This window comes from Eptesicus fuscus, chromosome 19 (assembly GCF_027574615.1).
Source record: "Eptesicus fuscus isolate TK198812 chromosome 19, DD_ASM_mEF_20220401, whole genome shotgun sequence".
In the NCBI taxonomy this organism is placed as follows: domain Eukaryota; kingdom Metazoa; phylum Chordata; class Mammalia; order Chiroptera; family Vespertilionidae; genus Eptesicus; species Eptesicus fuscus.
This window is the reverse complement of record NC_072491.1, coordinates 35,555-58,075: the sequence shown is the minus strand read 5'-3', so window position 1 is coordinate 58,075 and position 22,521 is coordinate 35,555. Positions and strand designations below refer to the sequence as shown.

The 22,521-nt window shown below is 51.3% G+C and overlaps 2 protein-coding genes across 3 annotated transcripts; one reads left to right on the top strand and one right to left on the bottom strand.

Annotated features, from left to right (window-relative positions):
• Positions 1-714: 714 nt before the first annotated feature.
• Positions 715-8,500, bottom strand: ZNF16 (zinc finger protein 16). Its single transcript, XM_008159690.3, has 3 exons — positions 8,407-8,500; positions 4,934-5,138; positions 715-2,922 (listed from the first exon to the last, which is right to left on the bottom strand). The coding sequence occupies exons 2-3, from the start codon at positions 5,127-5,129 to the stop codon at positions 1,079-1,081; spliced, it is 2,040 nt and encodes a 679-aa protein (XP_008157912.2). The 5' UTR covers positions 5,130-5,138; positions 8,407-8,500; the 3' UTR covers positions 715-1,078.
• A 2,276-nt stretch (positions 8,501-10,776) lies between these two features.
• C19H8orf33 (chromosome 19 C8orf33 homolog) lies at positions 10,777-21,902 on the top strand. 2 transcript variants are annotated; one of them, XM_054708344.1, is made up of 7 exons: positions 10,777-10,849; positions 10,938-10,983; positions 11,083-11,258; positions 11,404-11,488; positions 11,630-11,776; positions 12,060-12,183; positions 21,811-21,902. In XM_054708344.1, the coding sequence occupies exons 1-7, from the start codon at positions 10,844-10,846 to the stop codon at positions 21,848-21,850; spliced, it is 624 nt and encodes a 207-aa protein (XP_054564319.1). In that variant the 5' UTR covers positions 10,777-10,843; the 3' UTR covers positions 21,851-21,902. The 2 variants fall into 2 exon arrangements, with proteins under 2 accessions (XP_054564319.1, XP_008157944.2); XM_008159722.3 differs by lacking the exon at positions 21,811-21,902 and having other exon boundaries at positions 12,060-13,111.
• The last annotated feature ends 619 nt before the right edge of the window (positions 21,903-22,521 follow it).

Sequence of the window (22,521 nt, the reverse complement as noted above, 5' to 3'; positions counted from 1 at the left end):
TGTCTCTGAGTGAGCAATGATGGGCTACTTTTGATGGTCTCTGGGGCAGCCCAATCTGGCCCACGTCCATGGGACTGACCTTTTGCAAGCCTCCTACAACCTCTTTCCTCATTAAAAACAGAAGCCAAACCCTTATTTCCCCACCATAGTTACAAACGTGACTACACCTATCCATTTCCTCCTCTCCTCCTGGAACAATGCAGGAGGGGCCTGTCCACCCATCCACCCTATGACACCACCAGGTTGAGACCTGGCAGCTGGTGACCAGGGGCGTCCTGGTAGCAAAAGTGTTGCTTTTCGATCAAGTCCCCCCTGCTCAGGGAGCGTGAACACAGCTCTGGGAAACTGAGGGCCAGTCTCCACCTAGGGGCACCTAGCAGGTGCTTTATAAATGTCTGGTGATGAATGGACCTGGGGGAAAGCCCGGGAGCTTGTAGGGAGAACAGGTGGGGCAAGGAGAGAGCCGTCCTCGGTGGGGCTGACAGCCAGGATGTAAAGCACAGAACTGGAGGCAGGAAACAGCTGTATGTGTCATTGTACAGCGGCCCTAAGCAGGGGCTTGAGTCACAGCAGAGCCGTGAGGAAAAAGCATGGGGTCAGACTAGATAGGCACAAAGGAAAGGGAGCAGCAGCGGACAGGAAGGCGAGGGATTGCTGGTATGAGTACACACCACATGGGAGAGGGTGACAGCAGTCAGACCTGACGTACTCTCAACCTGATTTAATGTAAACAGAATATGGATTACAGCCACTGACAAAGGACTCCCTCCTTGTGACCAATTACTAAACAAAAGAATTACCTTGAAGCAAATGCCTACTTTTTTGGTTATATTTGATTACAGTAATAAATTCTTCATAAATATGCAGCCTCTATCATCTTTTCCCTCCCAACAAACATGGCTCATGACATGTAAAGACAAAACGAAAAAGAACCCAAAGGTCACCTCAGGTGGCTGCAATGGCAGGAGGGGGGGCGGGAGAAAGCGTGTGAAAAACACCCCCCTGGAGGGTCGCAGCCTTTGTGAACAGATTGTGGGTGGAGGGCAGGGAGTGAGCCTCACGGCAAGTCAAGGTGGCTTCACTCCCTGGTGTGGGTCAGCTGGTGCTTGAGCAGCTTTGAGCGCTGGCTGAAGGCCTTCCCACAGGCAGTGCAGTCGTAGGGCTTCACTCCAGTGTGAATCCTCTGGTGCTGGATAAGGACCGAGCGCTGACTGAAGGATTTCCCACACTCGATGCACTTGTAGGGCCTCTCTCCGGTGTGGATGATCTGATGTTGAATGAGATGTGAGCTCTGGCTGAAGCCCTTACCACATTCAATGCATGTGTATGGCTTCTCTCCAGTGTGAACTTTCTGGTGGTGAATGAGGTTTGAGCTTCGGTTGAAGGCTTTACCACACTGGTTGCACTCATGGGGTTTCAATCCATTATGGATTCTCTGATGCTGAATGAGAGTTGAGCTCTGGCTGAAGGTTTTTCCACATTCAGTACATTCATAGGGTTTCTCTCCAGTGTGAACTCGTTGGTGAAGGATAAGGTTAGAGCTGCGGCCAAAGGTCTTCCCACATTCCCGACACTCGTAGGGCTTGTCACCCGTGTGCACACCCTGGTGCTGAATGAGGGCGGAGCTGTGGCTGAAGGCCTTCCCGCAGACACCACACACATAGGGCTTTTCTCCCGTGTGGATTATCTGGTGCTTTCTGAGCACTGAGCTGTAACTAAAGGCTTTTCCACACACATCACACACATGAGGCTTCTCTCCAGTGTGAATTCTCCGATGTTGAATGAGGCTTGAACTCTGACTGAAGGCCTTCCCGCAATCACTACATTTATAGGGCTTCTCTCCTGTGTGAACCCGGTGATGCTTAATGAGGTTGGATACTCGGCTGAATGGCTTGCCGCACTCATTACACTCATAAGGTCTCTCTCCAGTGTGAACCCTCTGGTGCTTCCTCAGATGTGAGCTCTGGCTGAATGCCTTCCCACACTCTTTACACTCAAAAGGCTTCTCACCTGTGTGAATCCTGTGGTGTTTGATGAGGTTGGAGCTCCGCCTAAAGGCTTTCCCACAATCGTTGCACACATAAGGCTTCTCCCCAGAATGAATTCTCTGGTGTTGGATAAGGTTTGAGCTCCGCCTAAAAGCCTTCCCACACTCACTGCATTCATAGGGCTTCTTGTTCATGTGAGACTTCTGGTGCTTCTTAAGGCTGGAATTCTGGCTGAAGGCTTTTCCACAGTCACTGCAAACGTAAGGCTTCTCTCCACCATGGGTGACCTGATGCCTAATGAGGTTTGCGTGCACACGGAAGGCTCTTCCACATTCGCTGCACTGGTAGGGCTCGCTCACATGAGATCTCCCATGACTTTTAAGAACTGAATTCTGACTGAAGGCTTTTCCGCATTCACTGCCTATGAAGGACTTCTGTCCCGTGTGGATGATCTGATGCTGAATGAGATCAGTGTTTCCTCGGAAGGTTTTTCCACACTCATTACATATGAAGGTGCTTTCAGCTTTGTGGGTACTCTCGTGGCTAGTTAGGTCCATGCTGTGTTGGAAGCTTTGGCCACACGTGTACAGATGTGGCCTCTCTTCCACAGAGATTCCTTGAAATGCCGCTGGGTGTGGGCTCCGACTAAAGCCACTCTCAAAATCATCACAGTACATCTCTCTCTCCCCTACGGGGCTGGTAAGGAGCACTGCCACTGGTGTGAGGTCCTCCTCTCCGCAGAGGGACTGCACCTGTCCGGTGTCACCAGGGACTCCCCAGTCTCTTTCTAATACGTCCTCACAGAGTTCTCCGAGCTCAGGTGCCAGGGAAACATCACTGATACAGTTTTCTAATATTTCTGCCTGTGAGTCTAAATCCTCAGAAACTTCTTCCTTCTGAAGAAACTCCTTGCCCTCAATCCTGGTGTCCCAATCTGAAATGACAAAGTAACTTAGAAGGAAACAGGAAAATACAGCCTGTGAGTGTGGGACCCACTGGGGGTGTTAGTCCCAGCTCTCTCGAGGGGACCAGGGAGGGGCAGGGAAGTTCCAAAGGGTCAAGGTAGTATGGCAAGTGAACACCAACCTTCAGCCACCTGCCCCAGTACCCACATCTCAGGAAATCACCTGCAGTCTATCTATTGGTTTAGGCCAAGCATGTCAAACTCCAAGGCGAACACGGGCCAAGTAAACAAGGTTTAAGTTTATGTGGGCCACAAAAAAAAACTTCCAATTTTCATAGAAACGTAGGTTTATTTCGATAGAGACATGCTGAATACAAAGGGCTGAAATGAATGAGTAATCGTTAACATAAAATAATAGAACATGTTAAGAAAAAATTATTTTTTCTTGAACATTAACTTACCAGACACTGAATAACTGCACAAATTAATATGCGTAATGCAAATAAACCCCTTTTTCTTGTTCTCCAAAAGCGAAATATTTCCTGTTGCAAACACCAAACAAGTCAATATAAGACTCATGATGTGGCAATCGGTTGCTAAAATATTTGCTGCTAGCATTAGTGGAGAAAAATGGTGCGCCTGCTCATAAGGGAAATAAATGCAACACGATTATAGTAATCAATCATTAATGAACGTTGTAGTTCGCTATTAGTAATTATGTATAGCCTGGCCAACGTGGCTCAGTGGTTGAGCGTCGACCTATGAACCAGGATGTCACGGCTCGATCCCCAGAGGGGGGCGTGCAGGAGGCAGCCGATACATGATTCTCTCTCATCATGGATGTTTCTCTATTTCCCTCTCCCTTCCTCTCTGAAATCAATAAAGAAATATGTTTAAAAAAATAATTATGTATAACAGGATATTGTAGAAATTAAGTTATGAAATTTTTATTAAAACGTTCCTTACATTGCCAAAACCGGTTTGGCTCAGTGGATAGAGCGTCGGTCTGCGGACTGGAAGGTCCCAGGTTCGATTCCGGTCAAGGGCATGTACCTTGGTTGCGGGCACATCCCCAGTAGGAGGTGTGCAGGAGGCAGCTGGTCGATGTCTCTCTCTCATCAATGTTTCTAGCTCTCTATCCCTCTCCCTTCCTCTCTGTGAAAAATCAATAAAATAAAAAAAATTAAAAAAAAAAAAAAAAAAAAAAAAACGTTCCTTACATACTGTTATATTGGCTGGGCTGCAAAAAATATTCGTTGTGGGCTGCATGCGGCCTGTGGGCCGCAAGTTTGACATGCTTGGTTTAGGCCAAAGTCCCAGATGCCCCTTGCCTGCCCTTCTTCTCACCCACAGCAGGTCATCAGCAAGCCCCGAGGTGTCTAGGGAATGTCCACATGCTACTGGCCCTGCCTCTCCCCTCTGACACACACAGGACTGCCCCACACCATCTCTGCCCTTAGCCCAGCCTTCCTTGGCCACAAAGTTTCTGACTAGGGTACTCCGCCCAGATGTCCCAAGTATAACACTCCCACGTAGGACACAAGAGTGTCCTCTTGCACAACAGCCCTCATCAGAGCCTTCAGAGAAGGTCCCAGTGAAGAAAGCTAATACTGAGTAACCATCCCGATCACCACTGAGGGCCACAGAAGAGCAAAGCTAGTGAGTGGTTAGGAAGGACTCGGCCAGGCTCTAAAGGGGATGGAAGCAGCTGGGCAGAGTGAAGGAAGACAGAGTGGGCAGAGCCAAGACCTGCAGAGCTCTGAGGGAAGAGGACTATCACCACTGGTGGTTGGGCCAGACAGGGATCAGCTGGCAACCATCACACTACACTCCTCTATGTCAGGCAGGGAAACCAAAGTGCCACACTCAGGACACCAGGGCAGCCAGTCCAGGCCAACTTCCTTTGTGGCCTCTAGCGTTGGCCCCTCAAGTTCATGAAGCACTCCACCCCTAATTATACCACAGACAACTAATGGGGATCGCTGGGTGACACAAAGGCCCCTCAGAATGAGGGTTCCAGTGGGGAACTCGGTCCCAGTACCTGGCTGCTGGTGGGGAGGGGGGGTGGTTCCCAGCTCAGTGTCACTGCAGTCGAGTGGGTCACAGAATGCAGATGCAGGGTGGGTCGCGGTGGTAGCATCACTCACACAGGCCTGGGCTGAAGGGGTCCAAGGGGACGGTCCAGGAACCGAGGGCTCCATTTCTGCCTCTTCGGGGCGAGCTCTGAGGCTGGGCATGACTGGGACCTGGAGGCCAGAAAGGACGCTGTTGAGTGTGCAGGAGGGCTAGCCCCAGGGACCCATCCTCCTCCCCTGCAACCCAAGGCCTGAGGAGAACCTGATGCTGAGTCTCGGGGATCACCACCACATTCCCTGATCCTGGATCCAAGTAGAGTGTTAGCCAGCCACAGGGACACAGACTCCTGAGCCAGAGCCCCAGGTGGGTAAGGGGGGCATACAATACGCTGTGGGCACACTGTGGAAGAGCTCAGGCCTGCCATGACAGCAAGAGAGCAACCCCCACAGAGCCTTCACTCACTGTGGGCGGGCCCTCATTCCTGACAATGCCCTGAGGGTGGACCACCTGGCCCACTCACAGGACCAGCAGCCCCAGAGTTTGGGTAGCTAGGGGCAGCCTGTGCTGCATACAGGTGCATGGTCGTCATGGTGGCATCCTAGTGGTCAGTTCTGTGCCGCACCGGCAGCATCCACAGTAGCTATCCTCATCTCCTCCCTCCCCTCCTTAGCCATCCTCTCTCTGCACCAGCGGCTCCCTCCAAGGCTCTTCATCTCCCTCTTCGTGTTGGTGCTCCAGGGTTCACTTCTGTGCCCACACCAACTTCCTCGGTTAATTTGTCCAGGCTTGAGCCATCAGCAACCCTTATCGCCCTGACCGGTGTGGCTCAGTGGATGGAGCGTTGGCCTGTGGACTGAAGGGTCCTCGGTTCGATTCCGGTCAAGGGCACGTACCTTGGTTGCAGGCACATCCCCAGTGGGCGGTGTGCAAGAGGCAGCTGATCCATGTTTCTCTCTCATCGATGTTTCTAACTCTCTATCCCTCTCCCTTCCTCTCTGTTAAACATCAATAAAATATATTAAAAACAAACAAACAAAAACAACCCTTATCCTGTAAAGACTCCCAAACTGGGTTCATCTCTCCAGCCCTGTTTTCTTTGAGCAGGAAGACAAAACGTTCCCACCTGGATACACGACAAAGTGTCACACTCAGGACACCAGGGCAGACAGTCCAGGCCAACTTCCTTTCTGGCCTCTAGCCTTGGTCCCTCAAGTTCATGAAGCACTCTGCCTCTAATTATAACACAGACAACTAATGGGATCGCAGGGTGACGCAGACCAAGTCCCTCCAGAAGCAGGGCTCCAATGGGGAACTCGGTCCCAGGACCTGGCTGCTGATGTTGAGCGGCATGGTTCCCAGCTCAGTGTCACTGCATAGAGTGACACTGATCCCCCACCCATCCTAGTGCTCCATCTTTGTGCAAATCCACTGTGTCCAGTGGCTCACCCAGGAGTTGGGTAACACCCCTTCCTTAGCCTCTTTTTCACACTGTACCATCAATAGGTACAATGACCCCTCTACCACTGCCTGCCAAGCTATGGACTGGATGTTTTAAAACTTCTTTTGATTGATTTGAGAGAGGAAGGAAGAAGGGGGGGGGGGGGGGGAGAGAAACACTCATTTGTTGTTCTACTTATTTATGCATTCCATTGTTGATTCTTGCATGTGCTTTTACACGAGCCTTTTGTATCAGGACGATGCTCTAGTTGAGCTGCCTGGCCAAGTTGGATTTTTCATATTGGAAATGTCTTTTCAGTGTTTCCCCAACAACCACCACATGCCAATCAGGACTTGTTCTGGGATGTCGTGTAGATACAGCAGTGAGAGTGACACTCAGGGACTCAGTGGGGAGACAGATCATAGCAAATGCATCAGTGAGATGGGCACGTGTTCTGGGCAGAGGCAGCAGGGGAGGGGCGGAGCCCTAGGGCTGGGGAGCATTTAAACCAGGCGCAGAGAAGGGTTTTAGGCTAGACCTGCTTAGAAAGGTGGGAGGAGGCATGGGTGCGATGGGGTAGAGGTGTGGATGGGGCTCAGAGGCAGGGTTACCGGGGAGGCAGCCTATAAGAAGCCTTGGCTGTCTATGAAGGTGAGGCACCAGCCAAATTTCTGTTACAAAAGAGACAGAACGAACGAACCATGCCAGGAAGATCAGCCTGGTAAAAGTTGTAAGCAGGCGGCACAGACGAAATTCAAAGCAGGGAGAGCACTGACGTAAGGCACCTGTCCACGTGGCAGCAGAACAGAGCAGATGGCGCTGTCATGGTGTGTGTGTGTGTGGGGGGGGGGGGGGGGTCACGCTCCCTCTCCCGAGGGGAGACTCAGTCATTTGCAATATTCAGGCAGTTCATTTAATTTTAAGATTCTTGAAATCATTATCACTGCCAACAAGTGGGCACAACCATATGACTCAAAATTCAAAAGGTAGAAAAGGACTTATGAGGTATCTCCCAGCCAGCCATTCAGCCCCCTTCCCAGTTTCTAATGTAGCCTTCCAGATTATTCTAAGCTACATTTTGTCTTTTCATTATAAAGTGTAACAAACTGTCCTCATTTTAGATCTTGTTCTTCTCATCTCAGTATATGTGGGACCTTGGCCAGGAGGACATAGACCCAATCGGCGGTAGCCAGAACCCCCGTCCCACCCGTGTCCACATCTGAATGCCTGGAATCTGTGGGTATGCTACATTACACAGTAAAACAGACTCTGCAGAGGGAATTGAGGTTATGCGCCTGGGTTAGCCTCCTGAATTCTAAGAAATGACATGTGTTGTCCCTGACTCTGAGCACAGGGGTCACGTGCAAGGACCGGGGCCTCCAGGAGATAAAGGAGTCAGGAAGGAAACATGCACTCAGTGCAACAACCTCAAGAAACTGGATCCTGCCAATGAACCTGGAAGCCAGTTCTCATGGTTCAGGGCTCAACCTGGTGCTGAACAGGGACAAGTGGAAGACCAAGCAGTCACCAGTCCACGGCAGGCATCCACAGGAAGGGCATGACCCACCCCTCACCCCACTCCCAAGAGAGAGCAAATTCCCCCCACTCCCCATAACCCCTCCACCCGGAGCGCGAATCCACCACTGAGGAGGCCTCCAAACAGTCAATCCGGTGCTGCGCGACAGCCCCACCTTTCCCCCGGCCCTACGTTCCCACCGAGTTCCTGAGGCCCTTCCTCCCCCCAACCCTACGCTTCAGGACAGCACTCACCGCACAGCTGCCCCGTCACCCTGCTGCACTGCGCCAGGCGGCCCCGCTGCCAGGCTCCGGGCAGGAGCAGGTCGGCCCCTGCGGTGCACCATCGGAAAACGCCCCCCGCCCCCCGCCCCTCCCCGCCCCAGGGCTCGGACCTGCCCAGGCTCAGCAGACCCCGCCCCTCCGCCCGCGGTTCCCACGACCCCCCTCCAGTCGGCGCTAGGTAGTCCGGGGCCAGCACCCACCGCGTGGGCACGGACATCACGCGGGAGGGTGGTCGGCACGGCGCAGGTTTCGCCCTCGCGCTCTGGGGTCGCTCAGGGAAGGGGCAATGCTGCAGCCGCTAAGTGGCTCGGCCCGGAGGCGGACTCCGGAAGTCCCGCCCCAACTTCCTGTCGGAGGGCCCAACCGGCCCGGGCCAGCGTAGCCGCTCTAGGTGACTGGAGGCCGCAGCGACTCGGTGGGTCCGCCCAGGACCCCAGCGTAGACGGAGTTCCCAGCCGGATCGCCACTGTTAGAATCGGTCCAGCCTCTAACGGGGTGGTAACTAAATAGAAAAAAACAACCGATTAGAAATGCAGGTAGAATTAGATATACCTCTGTGTGGACTTTGATACGCAACTTCTAAAATCTGAACAGACTGTAGCTTGATAAAAAAATAAGACTGCACACACACAAAAAAAAAAGACTGCACGCGTAAGACCTGAATCCCTCAATCAAATGATTACAACCAATAGATGGAAAAACCAATTTGAAGAATTTATACACCTCTAAGTTCATAGCACCACAATTTTTTTAAAAAATATATATTTTTTTATTGATTTCAGAGAGGAAGGGAGAGAGAAATAGAAACATCAATGATGAGAGAAAATCACTGACCGGCTGTCTCCCACACGCCCCTCATTGGGGACCGAGCCTGCAACCTGGGCACATGCCCTTGGCCAGAATTGAACACAGGACCCTTCAGTCCACAGGCCGACGCTTTATCCACTGAGCCAAACCAGCTAGGGCAGCAGCACAATTTTTGATAGGTAGGATCTGGAAACAGCCCAAGTGCCTATCAGCAGATGAGTGGATAAAAAAGCTGTGGTACATTTACACCATGAAATACTACGCAACAGTAAAAAAAAGAAGGATCTCTTACCCTTTGAAACAGCATGGAGGAGCCTGGAGAGTATTAGGTAAGCGAAATTGTTGGAAGCTGCCAATTACCTCTGCTGGCAGAAAGGGTGGACAAGGAGTCCGGAAGGCTGGTCAACCTTGAGGTTCTGGCAAGAGTCAAAGCCAAACTCCCACTATGTGGTGGAGGCAAAGGTAGCTGAAGCAACTTCCACCTTTTAGTCTCCTGTAAATCCTTCCTGATAGGATAGTTTGCCTGTTACTGGGAATTGCCTGCCTAAGGGCTGTAGGTGGATCCCAAATCCGAATAAAAGGGATGGCAAGGCCAGAACTAAGTGGAGTCCTCTCTTGGGCTTCCGCCTGGCCCCCAATGCCCAAATTAGTATTTTCTTGCCTTGTCTCTTTCATTTTTGTGCGGCCTTCTCCGGAACCCGAACCCTGAACCATGCGGGACACGGCGGGTACACTCGCACGAAATAAACCAGTCAGAGGCAGACAAGTATCACATGACCTCACTCATATGTGAAATCTAACGAATAAAATAAACTGATGAACAAAATAGATCCAGAGACATAGAAGCATAGAACAGACTGAGGAAGCTCAGAGGGAAGATGGGGTAGGGTGAGTGGCTGGGAAGAAATCAACCAAAGAACTTGTATGCATATATGCATAACCCATGGACACAGACAACAGGGTGGTGAAGGTCTGAGGAGGGGGGTGTGGGGTAGGGGTGGGCTAGAAGGGGAGGAAAGAGGGACATATGTAATACTTCCCCCCCCATATGTAATACTTTTAATAAAAAAGATTTAAAAAAACAAAACAGGTATTTTTATTGGATTTTGTTAAGTTTTTTATAGGTTTATTTTGAGGAAAATTAATACACTTATAATAGCAATTTTTCCAATACAGTAATATAGAATTTCTCTCCATTCATTCAAATCATCTATTTTTGTTGTTGTTAATCCTCACCCAAGAATATTTTTCCCATTAATTTTTAGAGAGAGTGGAGGGAGGGCGAGAGAGAGAGATGAAGAGGGAGACATCGATTTCAGACACATGGTTTGCCTCCCCCACGTGCACTAACTGGGGCTTGGGATGGAACCTGCAACCCAGGTACATGCCCTTGACCGGGAATCGAACCCATGATCCTTGGCTGCACGGGCAGATGCTCTAACCATCGAGGGACAGCCCTTCACGTTTGTTCGCCTGCTGTTGCTCCCCTGGACACAGAGCTTGGTGAGCTTGGAGAGCCAGCGGCCTCCTCTCCGGCTGTCATTTCATCCACAACGGCGTCTGCACTTAGCGGGTGCGCGCCAACACGTGTTCCAGAGGGCGTCACGCCTGCAGCCGCCCACCCACCGCACGCCCCGCCCATCTCATGGGCCCGCCCATCTCATGGGCCCGCCCATCTCATGGGCCCCGCCCACCGCGAACCCCGCCCACCTCGTGGGTCCCGCCCACCTCCCGGGCCGCGCTGCGGACCGTTTCTGGAGGAGGAGGAGGAGGAGCGGATCACGTCGCGGACTCCTGCTACGTAGGTTCCGGCGGCAGCGACTGCAGCGCATGGCGGTGAGCGGTGTCGAGAGGATGCGTGGGTGGCGGGGCCTCGGGCCGTGGGCTGCCCCTCGTGAACCTCTTGCTGCCCCCTTTTCTCCAGACCCTGGGACATCCTGCTCGGGAGACACCGGCGGCCCCCGCCCCAGGTACCGCCCGCGCGCCACGCAGTCCCTGGTTCCTCGGGCCGCTCCCCCCCCCCCCCCGTCCTTCCGCTGTCCGGTTTCACCCCGTCCGTCCCTGTTCAGGACACCCCGTGTGCAGTGACGACACCCCCAGGGCGCATCCCGTAGGCGGTGAAGGCGGCGCAGCTTCCAGGAAGCAAAAGAAGAAAAGTCGTAAAGGGGCCTCTGTGTCGAATGGAGCCGGGAAGGCTTGCGAAAAGCCGGCCCCAGAGGAACCCCCTCCAAGCCCGGAGGCCCAGGCAAGGACGGCCCTGCGTCGGGGGTGGAGGCCCCGGGTGCCTTCTGGGTGCGAGTCCGGCAGGATTGGCGGGAGTTGAGGCAGGGAGGGCGGTGGGGCCTCAGGGCCCTGGTAGCCTCTCACAAGCACTGTCTCTGATCTCTCAGGCGGAGCAGCTGGCTCGGGAACTGGCCTGGTGCGTGGAGCAGCTGGAACTGGGCCTCAAGATGCAGAGACCCAGCCCGAAACAGAGTGAGAGGCGCTTTGGTAGAGTTGCGGGGAGGTGACTGTGACAGGATGGTGGCCTGCAGGTGCTGCCAGGAGTTGGACTTGTTGCTTTTGCGGAGGAGGTGAGGATGGAGGAGGTCTCTAGTCCTTCGTTTTTATCTGCAGAAGAGCAGGCTATTGGGGCAATCCGAACCCTGCGCAGCGAGAGAACCCCTCTGCCCCGGAAGCGGCAGCTGATGCGCTCCTTGTTCGGGGATTACAGGGCGCAGATGGAAGCCGAGTGGCGCGAAGCCCTGCGGGCTCTCAAGACCGGTGAGGAGCTGGGAAGGGGCTGATGGGCTAAAAGCCTAAGGAGCGAAAGGAAGAGGCCCAGAGCAGCGGGGCTGCCGAGGGGAAGCCTGTGCCTCCGGAGACAGAACTCAGGCCTCTCTGGAGGCGGCAAGGGTGGAGAGATTCTGGGCTTCTCAGTGGGGTGTGGTGATGACCCTGTAACTTTGAGAAGTAGATCCGTTAATTTATACAAAGTGGTTCTAGTCGTATGGGCCCAGTTGGCGTTAGCTGCTGTTACTGTCTGACACTCTCCCCTCTCCCACAGCAGCCCATTCAGCCCACGTGCAGCCTGTGGGTGAGGCCGCCAGAAAGAAGAGCCGAAGGGTCTGCAGGCCCCGCCTGGAAAGGGGAACTAAGGCCACCCTGGACATTCCAGATGAAGAGTTTAGGTTCAATTTCTTTTAGCCTCTCCTCCCATCCTGCCCCTGGACGGTCAGTGAACCTGGTCCATGGCTGCTGGGCAGATGTGAGGCCAGCGTAGTGAATACTGTCTGACAAGCACAGACCCCGTTTGTGGGTTTTCAGATGAACGGTGCCTGCTGCTGGAAGACGGAGGTCCATTTAAGAGATTGCTGCAGTAAACTGAAGTTTCAGCATGTGGCAGGAACGTCTTGCTCAGTTTTCAGGGTTAGACTATGGCTGAGGGTGAGGGGAAAGCTGCATAATTGCACATTGGTGCTCACTTAGGAAAGGCATGCTGTTACACCGGGTGGTACTTAAGTAAAGAAAAAAATAGTAAAAACAGAAAGAAACAAAACCACAAAAATGGGTGAGAGTGTGTGCGAATTGCCTGTGTTAGAGGAAGCACAGATGAGGCCAGGTTGGGCACTGGAGTCCAGGTTCCTCCCCGCGCTCAGTCCTCTGTGTGGTCCTCCTCCTGGGAGCAGTGTGCCCTGCAGCCAGCCTTTGTTCCTAGTGACCAGGCCGGAGACCCAGGGCTGGTGCTGCCCTGAACCAGGTTTTGCAGTTTCTCAATCAGTGGCTTTGATGCTGTCTTTGCTGGTGTCTCTCAAATGTGCATCCCATAATGGATAGGTACCTGGAGCCCACCTACCTAGTCAGCATCTCTGCTTTGATGTTTGGTAGGCATTTCAAGTTTGTTCAAAACGTTCAGTTAGCGCCCGGCCATGGTTGCGCATCAACCTATGAACCAGGAGGTTGCGGTTTGATGCCTGGTCAGGGCACATGCCCAGCTTGCAGGCTGGATCCCCAGTAGGGGTCATGTAGGAGGCAGTCAATCAATGATTCTCATCATTAATGTTTCTATCTCTCCCTCTTCCCGTCTCTGAAATCAATAAAAATATATTTTAAAAAATACTAAAGAACATTCATTTAGCCCCCAGAGTCTCTGTTTTCTGTCTACCAAAAATGTTTTTTGGAATTTATTTTCTGTCTACCAAAAATGTTTTTTGGAATTTATTGTGGTAATACTGGTTAATGAAATTGTACAGCTTTTAGGTGCACAATTCTGTAACTCATCAGTACAACTGTATTGTGTGTTTACCACCCCAAGTCAAATCTCCACCATCATTTATCTCCCCCTCTCCATACTCTTCCGCCTTCCTCCATCCCTCCTCCCCCTGGCAATGACCACACGGTTGTCTGTCCAGGAGTTTTTTTTTGTTTGTTGTTTTGCTCAATACCACCCACCTCATCCCCCAGCCTCCTCCCCATCTCTTTTCTTTTTTAAAAATATATTTTATTGATTTTTTACAGGGAGGAAGAGAAAGGGGTAGAGAGCTGGAAACATCGATGAGAGAGAAACATCGATCAGCTGCCTCCTGCACACCCCCCACTGTGAATGCGCCTGCAACCAAGGTACATGCCTTTGACTGGAATCGAACCTGGGACTCTTCAGTCCGCAGGCTGACGCTCTACCCACTGAGCCAAACCGGTCAGAGCATCCTCCCCATCTTTTATCCTGACCGATGCTTGAGCCTCCAAGGTTAGTCCCAACACTCGTGGAGTGATCCTCCTTACGTGTTGGATACTATTTCTCTCATCAGTCACTTTATTGTGCCCAGGACAATGTGAAGGCTGGTGGGTGAGGCCTCACAGAGGGCCTGCACATTTTTATGCTCCTGGCTGGCTATCTGATGTGGCCTCCTCCCCCTGTTCCATCTTGCTGCTCCTGAAGTAACCATATTAATCCTGCATCAAGGTCTCACTGGCTTCTGGGAGAGTAAACAGCTTTAAGAAAATAACTGCCCTGGCCATAGTGGCTCAGTGGTGAGTGTGCTCGCACACTAAAGGGTGGCTGGTTTGATTCCCAGTCAAGGGCATGTACCTGGGGTTCAGGTTCATCCCAGGCCTTGTAGGGGCCTGTGCTCAGGAAGCAGCCAATCAGTGTCTCACATGGATGTTTTCCTCCCACTCTTACGGAGGACACACAGCTGAGTGCTGTGTCATGCTGCTGGGCTTCACAGAAAGTCCCTGGAGCAGGTTGGACTTGGGAAGCACAACACACTGGGGAAGACGCATTTGAAGACCAGGGATGGGAGTGTGCTGTCTGCCCTCTGAGCCACCATTCTGCTGCCCTATCCATTTTTTTTGTTGTATATTTTTCCATTGATTTTTAGAGATAGTAGAAGAGAGAGGGAAAGACATAAACATTGATGTGAGAGAAACACATCCATTGGTTGCCTCCTGCACAAGCTAGGAGGATAGGGGCTACCCTTCAACACACAGTTCTAAGCACCCCCAGAATCCTGGGCCAGTACACCAGGGAGGTAGGGGCAGGGGAACCTGCAGGCACTCCTGCCATCCCTGGAGCTCTTGGAGCCTCTCTGGGGTTCTCACCACCATCCTTAGTGAGGGCCCTGCCTTAACCAGGGCCGACAGCGATGAGGGAGGTGGCACCCCGGAAAGAGACCAACCAAGGTCACCCCGGGACTCAGCAGGCCAAGCTGCACATCACTTTGTGGACACAGACACAGCCCCCGCCCTGCGCAGGCCAACTTGTGCCACCAACACACAACAGCATTGGCCCGAGGCAGATAAGGCAATGCTGTCATCGCTGAAGGGGAACCAGGGCCCTGAGCCACGGGAGGGGGTGCCTCTGCAGGAGGGACTGGGTGTGGAGAGAGCATGGTTTTGGATGCCTGGCCTAGAACCTGGGGTACCTCCAGTCTCCCCAAATGAACTTGGCCCAGGAGGGGCCTGGCTGCTGAGAGCTGGACCCCTAGGCCCTACTGTGTGTGAGCCTGCACCTCTCCAGCTCTGGGGCCTCTCCAGTTTCTGAGAAGGGGCAGGAGGAAGATGCTGCAGGTCCAAGAGGAGGTAAGCAGGAATGTGTGTGAGCCGGGATCTGCCTGTTCTCAGAGTTCCGCTGAGAGGACCCAGAACCTGGAACGGGAGGGAAGTGGTAGGGGCCCAAACAGACAAAGGAGACTGGACAGCAGTGGGGAAGGGGAGGCTCTGCCTCCAGGAAGAGGCTGTTTCAACACTTGCTGCCTGGATTGTGGAAGGGGAGGGTGGTGGTTTGCACGACTGGCTTCAGGGAGCGGTCAGTGTGAATGTGATAGGGCACGTGTGGATGAGTGTGAGCAAGTAAGCCTGTGCACACATGTGCATGGGCGGGAGCAGAGTTGGGGGTGTGTAGTCCATAGGGATCAAGAGGCTGACTTCAGTGCAAGCCCGGCCTTCCCAAGGGGCCTGGGACTCCAGGGCCAGCCTGTGAGGACCAGAAGTGTGTGCCTGGACTGCTTCTGGGGCACAAGTCTCAGGTGTTAGTTTTGGTGAGGAATTCCTGTGGGACCACCTTTCCATGAGCACATCCTCTAGACTGGACACGGGACTTAGGAGTGTACAGTTTACGTGAGCATTGCTGGGGCCAACCTCACAGCCTCTCAGGAGCAGAGCTGAATCTTAAGCTTAGGTCTTTCAACTATGACTGGAAGTTATAAACATGATAAGTTTATTAGTAATAAAAGACCCTAAGAGGTTTGTTCCCTGTCCAAAAGAACATTGTAAATGCATACCCAGCCCAAGATCAGTTTTTGAGAATTTCCTCTATCAGAACTGCTGCAATTACGCACGAGGAAGTGCAAATTAGAAAGGGGGTCAATTTGGTCAAAAACGTGTGGAACAATTTCCCCCTGTGAGTGTCAGAGACTGAACTAGGTGAACAAAGAAAAGGCCTCTAGAACCACAATCTGTGTTCTTATGCTTTTTAAACTATTCCATGTTTTCCTTTAGTCTTTTTTTCTAAATTGAAAATAGCTTTTGTTAGTTGCAGTTTACTTAAACTCTTCAGAATACTACAATTAACTCAAAATACTAACACAAGAGTTAAAAACTGCTTCAAGTATATAACTTTCCAGACAATTGTACATGCACAGTTCCTTCTAACTCTAACTTGTAAATACAGGCAGTCCTCCGGTTATATCGGGCTCGAGGTACGTCGTTTTGTGGTTACGTTGCTATCTCCCATTTATTTATTTAAAAAAACATGTTCTGTCATTTTGATGTATGTGCATATGTGCATTATGTTTTTTATTATTTATTTACCACAAGTAAAGGTCAGGAATTGTTATCTTTCTTTTAATAATTTTTTTACTGTTTCACTTCATTGCTGCTGTGTATGTGCTCCATGTGAGTGACGTAGGTGCTTATGTAGGTGGGTTCCGAGTTACGGCGAAAATCGACTTACGTCTCACCGTAGGAACGGATCTCCGACGTAACCCGAGGAATGCCTGTATTCAGCTTGTCTCTTTTCCTAATATGTGCACTTAAGACTGCACATTTTTCTGTAAGTCTTGTAATGTAGTATTTTTATTATCATTCAGTTCTAATTATTTCCTAACCCTTGGGCCCCTGCTCTGGAGCCCTGCTGACAGTGTGAGGCCTGGGGCCTGTGGTTCAGCTCCTGTGTCTGGCGTCTGGTAACTGGTGTCTGGTGTCCAGTGCCTACTTAGGGGCCTGGGTTCCTAAACACAGACCTGAGTTCCGACTGCAGCGTCTGTGGTCTCGGGGAGAATTGTGTGTAGCTCTTGGTCTGGGTTCTGTGTTCTGTTTGGGTGTGGCTGGTTTCCTGCGTTCCTGTGTGGGGTCCACGTGCAGCTATGACATCAGGGCCTGATGGAAGGTGTCCTGTGTCATTCTCTGGCCCCTGGTGTCTGGCATTCATGGCCCAAGGTCTGGCTTTATGTCTGAGGTTTAGCTTTTGGTTCTTGGTCTGCTGTGGGGACCGGGCACTGTTTCTGGGGCCCGAGCCTGGCTGTGCTGTCTGGTGTCTGTTAATGATGGTCCTTGTCTTTAGCTCAATGCCAACTGGAGTCCTTGTCATGCCCTGAGGAGCCCTGGGGTCAGGCTGCCCTGAGTGAATTTCCTTTCAAACTATACAATTCAGGTACACTCTGCTCCTGTGTATGTGTTCTGGTCTGGTCCTGGCATCTCTCTCTCAGTCCAGATGACTTATCAGTCAGTTCAATGTGGTAGGACATTTGCAGGTCACTCCCTGAATTGAGGTTTGTATGAGAAGCTCCTGTGTAGAAATGAACAAGAGGTTTTATTTTATTGTTTTTTTGGAGCTCAGTTATTCATCAGGAGCCCTTTATAGTAAGGATCTTTATTCTTTTTTTTTTTTTAAATATATTTTATTGATTTTTTACAGAGAGGAAGGGAGAGGGATAGAGAGTCAGAAACATCGATGAGAGAGAAGCATCGATCAGCTGCCTCCTGCACACCCCCCACTGGGGATGTGCCTGCAACCAAGGTACATGCCCTTGACTGGAATTGAACCTGGGACCCTTGAGTCTGAAGGCCGACGCTCTATCCACTGAGCCAAACCGGTCAGGGCAATTCTTATTATCCACATCTGTCATTTGCTGTGTGAGTTGCACAGAGAGTTCTGGGGTAAGGGATGAGGAAAGAGCTGGAGGAAGATTTTCTATCCTGGCTCAAACCAGCTATGAAGGAGATGAGGGGTGTCTGGGGGAGAATGCAGTAGACCTGGGGCAACATTTCCATTCTGCTTGTAGGCCAGTATGTGAGGGGCAGAGCAGGTGTTTGGCTAAGAGGTGAGGAGAGAACTGGAGACAAATATTTACCCCCTTTCCACACACCTTTTGAGGGGATCATGAGTTAATGGGCAAGGAGAAAAATGCAGGCAAATTCTCCTTTCCTGCTTCAGTCGCTGTAAAGGGCACAGTGGTTGTTGGGTACGTGGCCAGGAAAGACCTTGAGCAGAACTCTGTATCACGGCTCTAGACAGCCTGTGTGGTTACAGCGCTTGCCTGGCAAAAGGAGAAAGACCTGGAGCTGAATTTCCATCCCTGTTTTCACCAGGATGTGATGGGAAAGAGGACACGAGGAAAGGGGCCAGGGGACATGAGGGCCAGTGGAGACCTTGAGGTGAATTATGTGTCCCGACTCCAGCCCAGCTCTAATGGGCAGTTGGCGCCTGCGGAAACGGGCAAAGAAAGACCTGGATGCGATGTCTCTGTCCTGGTGCAGGCAGTGTGGGAGGTAGAGAGGGTGCCTGATATAAGGGTCAAGTGCCAGCGAGTGTTTGAGAGCCAGAGGGGATGCCTGGGGTGGTGTGCACTGCAGCCAGCTGGAGTCTGTGAACACTTTCTCCAGCTGTTTCCAAGTCAGCGCTTCCTCAGGACAAGTTTCCTGGGGGGCGTCCTCCTGGTTCCAGTTGGACCCCTTTTTGTGATCACTTCCTCCGGACAGGGTTCAGGAGTGCACTGCTTCCCAACAGACACATTTAAAAATAGATACGATTTATTGATTTTTAGGGAGAGAGGAAGGGAGAGGGATAGAGAGGCAGAAGCATCAATGAGAGAGAGTCATCGATCAGCTTCCTCCTGCACACTGGGGATCGAGCCTGCAACCTGGGCATGTGCCCTGACCGGGAATCGAATGGTGACCTGGTTCATAGGTCGATGCTCAACCACTGAGCCACACTGGCCGGGCTAAATAGACAAATTAATGAAACAGAATAGAAGTTGTAGTAATAGATTCAATTACAAAGATACATTTTGTATGATAAACATGTCTCCTCAGGTGAATAGAAAAAAATGTGCATTCTATAATAAATGGTGTTTGGACATGATGCCAGCAGCAGGTCACAAATAAAAGTCCAGCTGCAGCCCTAGCATGTTACTCAGTGGTTAGAGCGTCAGCCCTGGGACTGAAGGGTCACTGGTTCAGTTCTGGTCAAGAGTACCATTCCTGGCCTGGTGGGCTGCAGGTGGGAGGCAACCCATGGATGTGCTTGTCTCCTCCTCTCCCTCCCACTCTCTGTTTTAAAAAAATCAATGCAAATATCCTCCTTTGAGGATTAACAACTAAAAAAAGGCTAAGCCTTGAAGCTTTTTCCTGATGGAGGGGCGGGGCCAGGTTGGAATGAGGGGCTGGCCCCTACTTGAGGCTGGAGCTGGCCTGGTATTTAGTGGCGTGGTCTTGAGTTTAGTGGAAACCTAAAGACCTGTGGGATGTGTGCAGAGTGGGAACTGAGGAGATAGGCGTGTTGAATCTGAGGCAAGTCTGGTGACCCAAGTGGCTGGCGGACCTGAGGTCAGTGGTGGCCTGGGAGCTGTTTGGCTTGGTCTTGTCGCGTGCGGCTAGTGGCTCAAGGAGAGGCCGGCCGGGTGGGACTCAAGAAGAGGCTGAGAGTGGGTGCGCTGCGTGTGCAGGACGTGAGGAGAGCCCCCCAGGTGTGATGCGGGAGGTGACACAGTGTCCTGGACGAGCAGCGGGGCCACAGGTGAGGCTGCTCAGGCTTGGCTCCCCTTTGTGGCTGTGACTTTTATTTCTGAGGAGCCACAGCCACCCCTCAGTCTCTCCTGTGGCTTCTGTGCTGAGCCCTTTTGTGTGTCACATTCCCCAGCTTAAATGAACGTTCTCCCAAAAATGATGTGTTTTAGCTGTGACAATGTGGCCACGTGACTCGTAATGCGGCTGTGATCCCAGGTCCGGGTGTTTCCGAGGTTTTGGTATCTTCTCCCTTTCCTCTCTAAAAGTCAGTGAATATGAAAGTGGGGAAAAGTTGTTGATATTTTAAGCTTGTAAGTTTGCAAAGACTACATAGTTAGCTTCTGGATGTAAAACTTTTATGCACCATTCAAAGGTGTGAGGAAAGAGGACCACAGCTTTGCACTTTGCATGTTGATATTAAACTGTTGTTTAAGTGAAGAAAGAACCTATAGTTCTCCCCCATTTCTTCCTCAGAGATTTCCATGGCGATACCTGGTGTTAGGAAGGCCTCAGCTTTAGGTCTTCCAGGTGCCCACAGGAGCCTGTTGAGCACCCCCACCTGTCCATGTGCTACTGCTTGTGGTTTAATTTTTAGAAATTCTGTCACCTGCCAAGTGTGTTGCCCTTTTCCTAAATATCAGCTGCTTCACCATTTCCCAAAAAGTACGCATTCCAAATACCTAACTGCTTTTTGCATTCATTGTCATGTAAATTAATGGAACAGCATAGAAGTTTTAGTAAATGATCCAAAACCATCCCTAAATTTTGTACGCTTAGGAGGATGTCTCCTTAGATCATTTGCTTCCACATGCCTTGTAAAATAATTGGTTTTGGTACCCTGAGCCACCGTAGGTCACAGGTAAAGGTCAACCAGTATGGATTTTTCCCAATTTGAGAGGCGGGGTGGAGATTAGGGAGCCTTTCCTATGGGAGCGACCCCATTTCAGGAGCACGGCCTGCAGCTGGACGGCTTTTATCTGGAGCATCACCTCCCTGTCCGTGTCCTGAGCTGCGCTGCCCCATCTTACAGTCTCTCTGGAGGCAGAGCCCAGGGTTGCTGCTGGTTCTGGTCGCAATGAATGTTCTAAGTTAGGAACCAGGAATGTGGCCTGGCCGGTGTGGTCATCGGTTAGAGTGTGTGCCTGCATCCAGAAGGTTCCCTTGTGTGATTCCCAGTGAAGAACATGTTTGTGGGTTTCCAGTTTGATCCCCTGAGAGTATGGGAGGCATGCAATCATGGATGTCTCTCCCTGACGTGAATGTTTCTATCTCTGTCTTGGGCGCTTCATCCCTCCCTTCCACTCTCTCTGAAAGATCAAAGAAGAAAATATCCTTGTGTGAAGATTAACCACCAAAAAAAAAGAGGGCCGGTGTGTGAATTTTACAATGTATAGAACTAAGACTCCGAGAAGTGTTGTTGAAAAGCAAATAGGCTGTCAATGTAATAGGAGGCTCAGGTAAATTCCAGAGAGGGACCTAAAGCTCAGGAGTCCCCTCTGTAGTAAGCCCTGTGATGGCGCATGAGGAGGCGCAGGTGATGAAAATTGCCATTTTGGGGTAACGTTTTTCCAAGAGTTTTTCTTGTCTTTGGACTGACAAGATCGTATGCTTGGATGAGCAAACGTGCAAGGGCGCTGTCAGGCAATTCCTGCGGCAAAGCGATCCTCTGTTGCCCTCTTGTGGCCATTCCAGGAGTAACAGTTTGTCTCTGTCCTTTGTGCTGAAATTTCATGTTCCAAAAAATCTCTTATGAAGAAAATCAAAACGCAAAACCCTGAAAAATCATGGAGGCTGTCCCAGGTTGCAAGGATTCCGTCTCTGAATGGACTGAAGTCACGGGTGTCGATATGTCCCCTCTTTCCGCTCCAGCGCTGCCAAGTGAGGCCTTGGGGACTGCTACGCTGGCATTGTGACCCAGTGCGTTCAGGATGTGAGCTCTTCCCTTGGAGGCGGCCATTCTTGAGTCATCCAGTCACCTGGAGGCCGCTATGATTGAGGCAGCCAGTTCCTTGGAGGCTTCCATGACCGAAGCAGCCAGCTTATTGAGCTGGAGGCCAGCATTCTGGAGGCAGTTATTTATTTATTTATTTAGTAACTCCATGATGAGACCATATCTGCTGTGGAGACCGCCAATGCAGGGGCAGTCAGTAGTGGGGAGGCTGTGATTCGTGAGGGAGGGTTTTGTTAGACGCAGGCAGTTTTTATCACGGGAAGGTGTTAGTGCCTTGAGGAAAAGATTCTGCTGAATAGGTTGGTGTTGAAACAGAGTGTTTTTTTATTTGAGTAAAAAGTTATTTTATTATTTCCTAAAGGAAGAGAGAGGGAGAGAGAAATATCCATGCTGCAATATAATGCATGATAAGGGAGATTTCCCAGAAGTCAGTGTTATGGCTCTGGGTTGTGCACCCCTTCCCTCCCATCGCTGCCAATGAGTTCCCAGAGACTGTTGTATGGAAGTTCCTTATGAGGTGATTGATTGACTGCCACCCTGACCAAGATGCTGATTTTTTGCTGGATCCAGCAGGATGCTTGGCTCTGCTCCAGGCTACAAAGTTTCAATTGTAGAAGGTAAATAAATTCCAGATACCAGGGCCTCTGCTTGGGTCACCAGCAGCTTGGCTGGCCTGCAAACCACCACAGGCCCTTTGCTGAGGCCTCTCCACGCCCCAAGGGAACCCCACCCTGATCCAGGACACCCTTCAGGGCAAACCAGCTGGCCCCCACCCGAGCACCAGGCCTCTATCCTCCTATCTAGAAAATAGTAATATGCAGATTGACCATCAATCCAACACACAATATAGCTGCCCCCATGTGGTCATAGATCCTGTCCCTATGTGGACACAAGATGGCCACCACAAGATGGCCAGCAGGGGAGGGCAGTTGGGAGGCACCAGGCCTGCAAGGGAGGGCAGTTGGAGGCAATCAACCCTGCAAGGGATGGCATTTAGGAGTGACCAGGCCGGCAGAGGAGGGAAGTTGGGGGAAAACAGGCTGGCAGGGGAGCAGTTAGACATCAATCAGGC

Bases quoted from the DNA above. Each gene is read 5' to 3' on its own strand.
- ZNF16 (XM_008159690.3), bottom strand. From the start codon at position 5,129: ATGCCCAGCCTCAGAGCTCGCCCCGAAGAGGCAGAAATGGAGCCCTCG. The intron at 2,923-4,933 runs GTACTGGGACCG...TTGTCATTTCAG, and splicing joins CCCTCCCCACCAGCAGCCAG to ATTGGGACACCAGGATTGAG.
- C19H8orf33 (XM_054708344.1), top strand. The intron at 11,259-11,403 runs GCAAGGACGGCC...CTGATCTCTCAG, and splicing joins CTCCAAGCCCGGAGGCCCAG to GCGGAGCAGCTGGCTCGGGA. The intron at 11,489-11,629 runs GTGAGAGGCGCT...TTTTATCTGCAG, and splicing joins GAGACCCAGCCCGAAACAGA to AAGAGCAGGCTATTGGGGCA.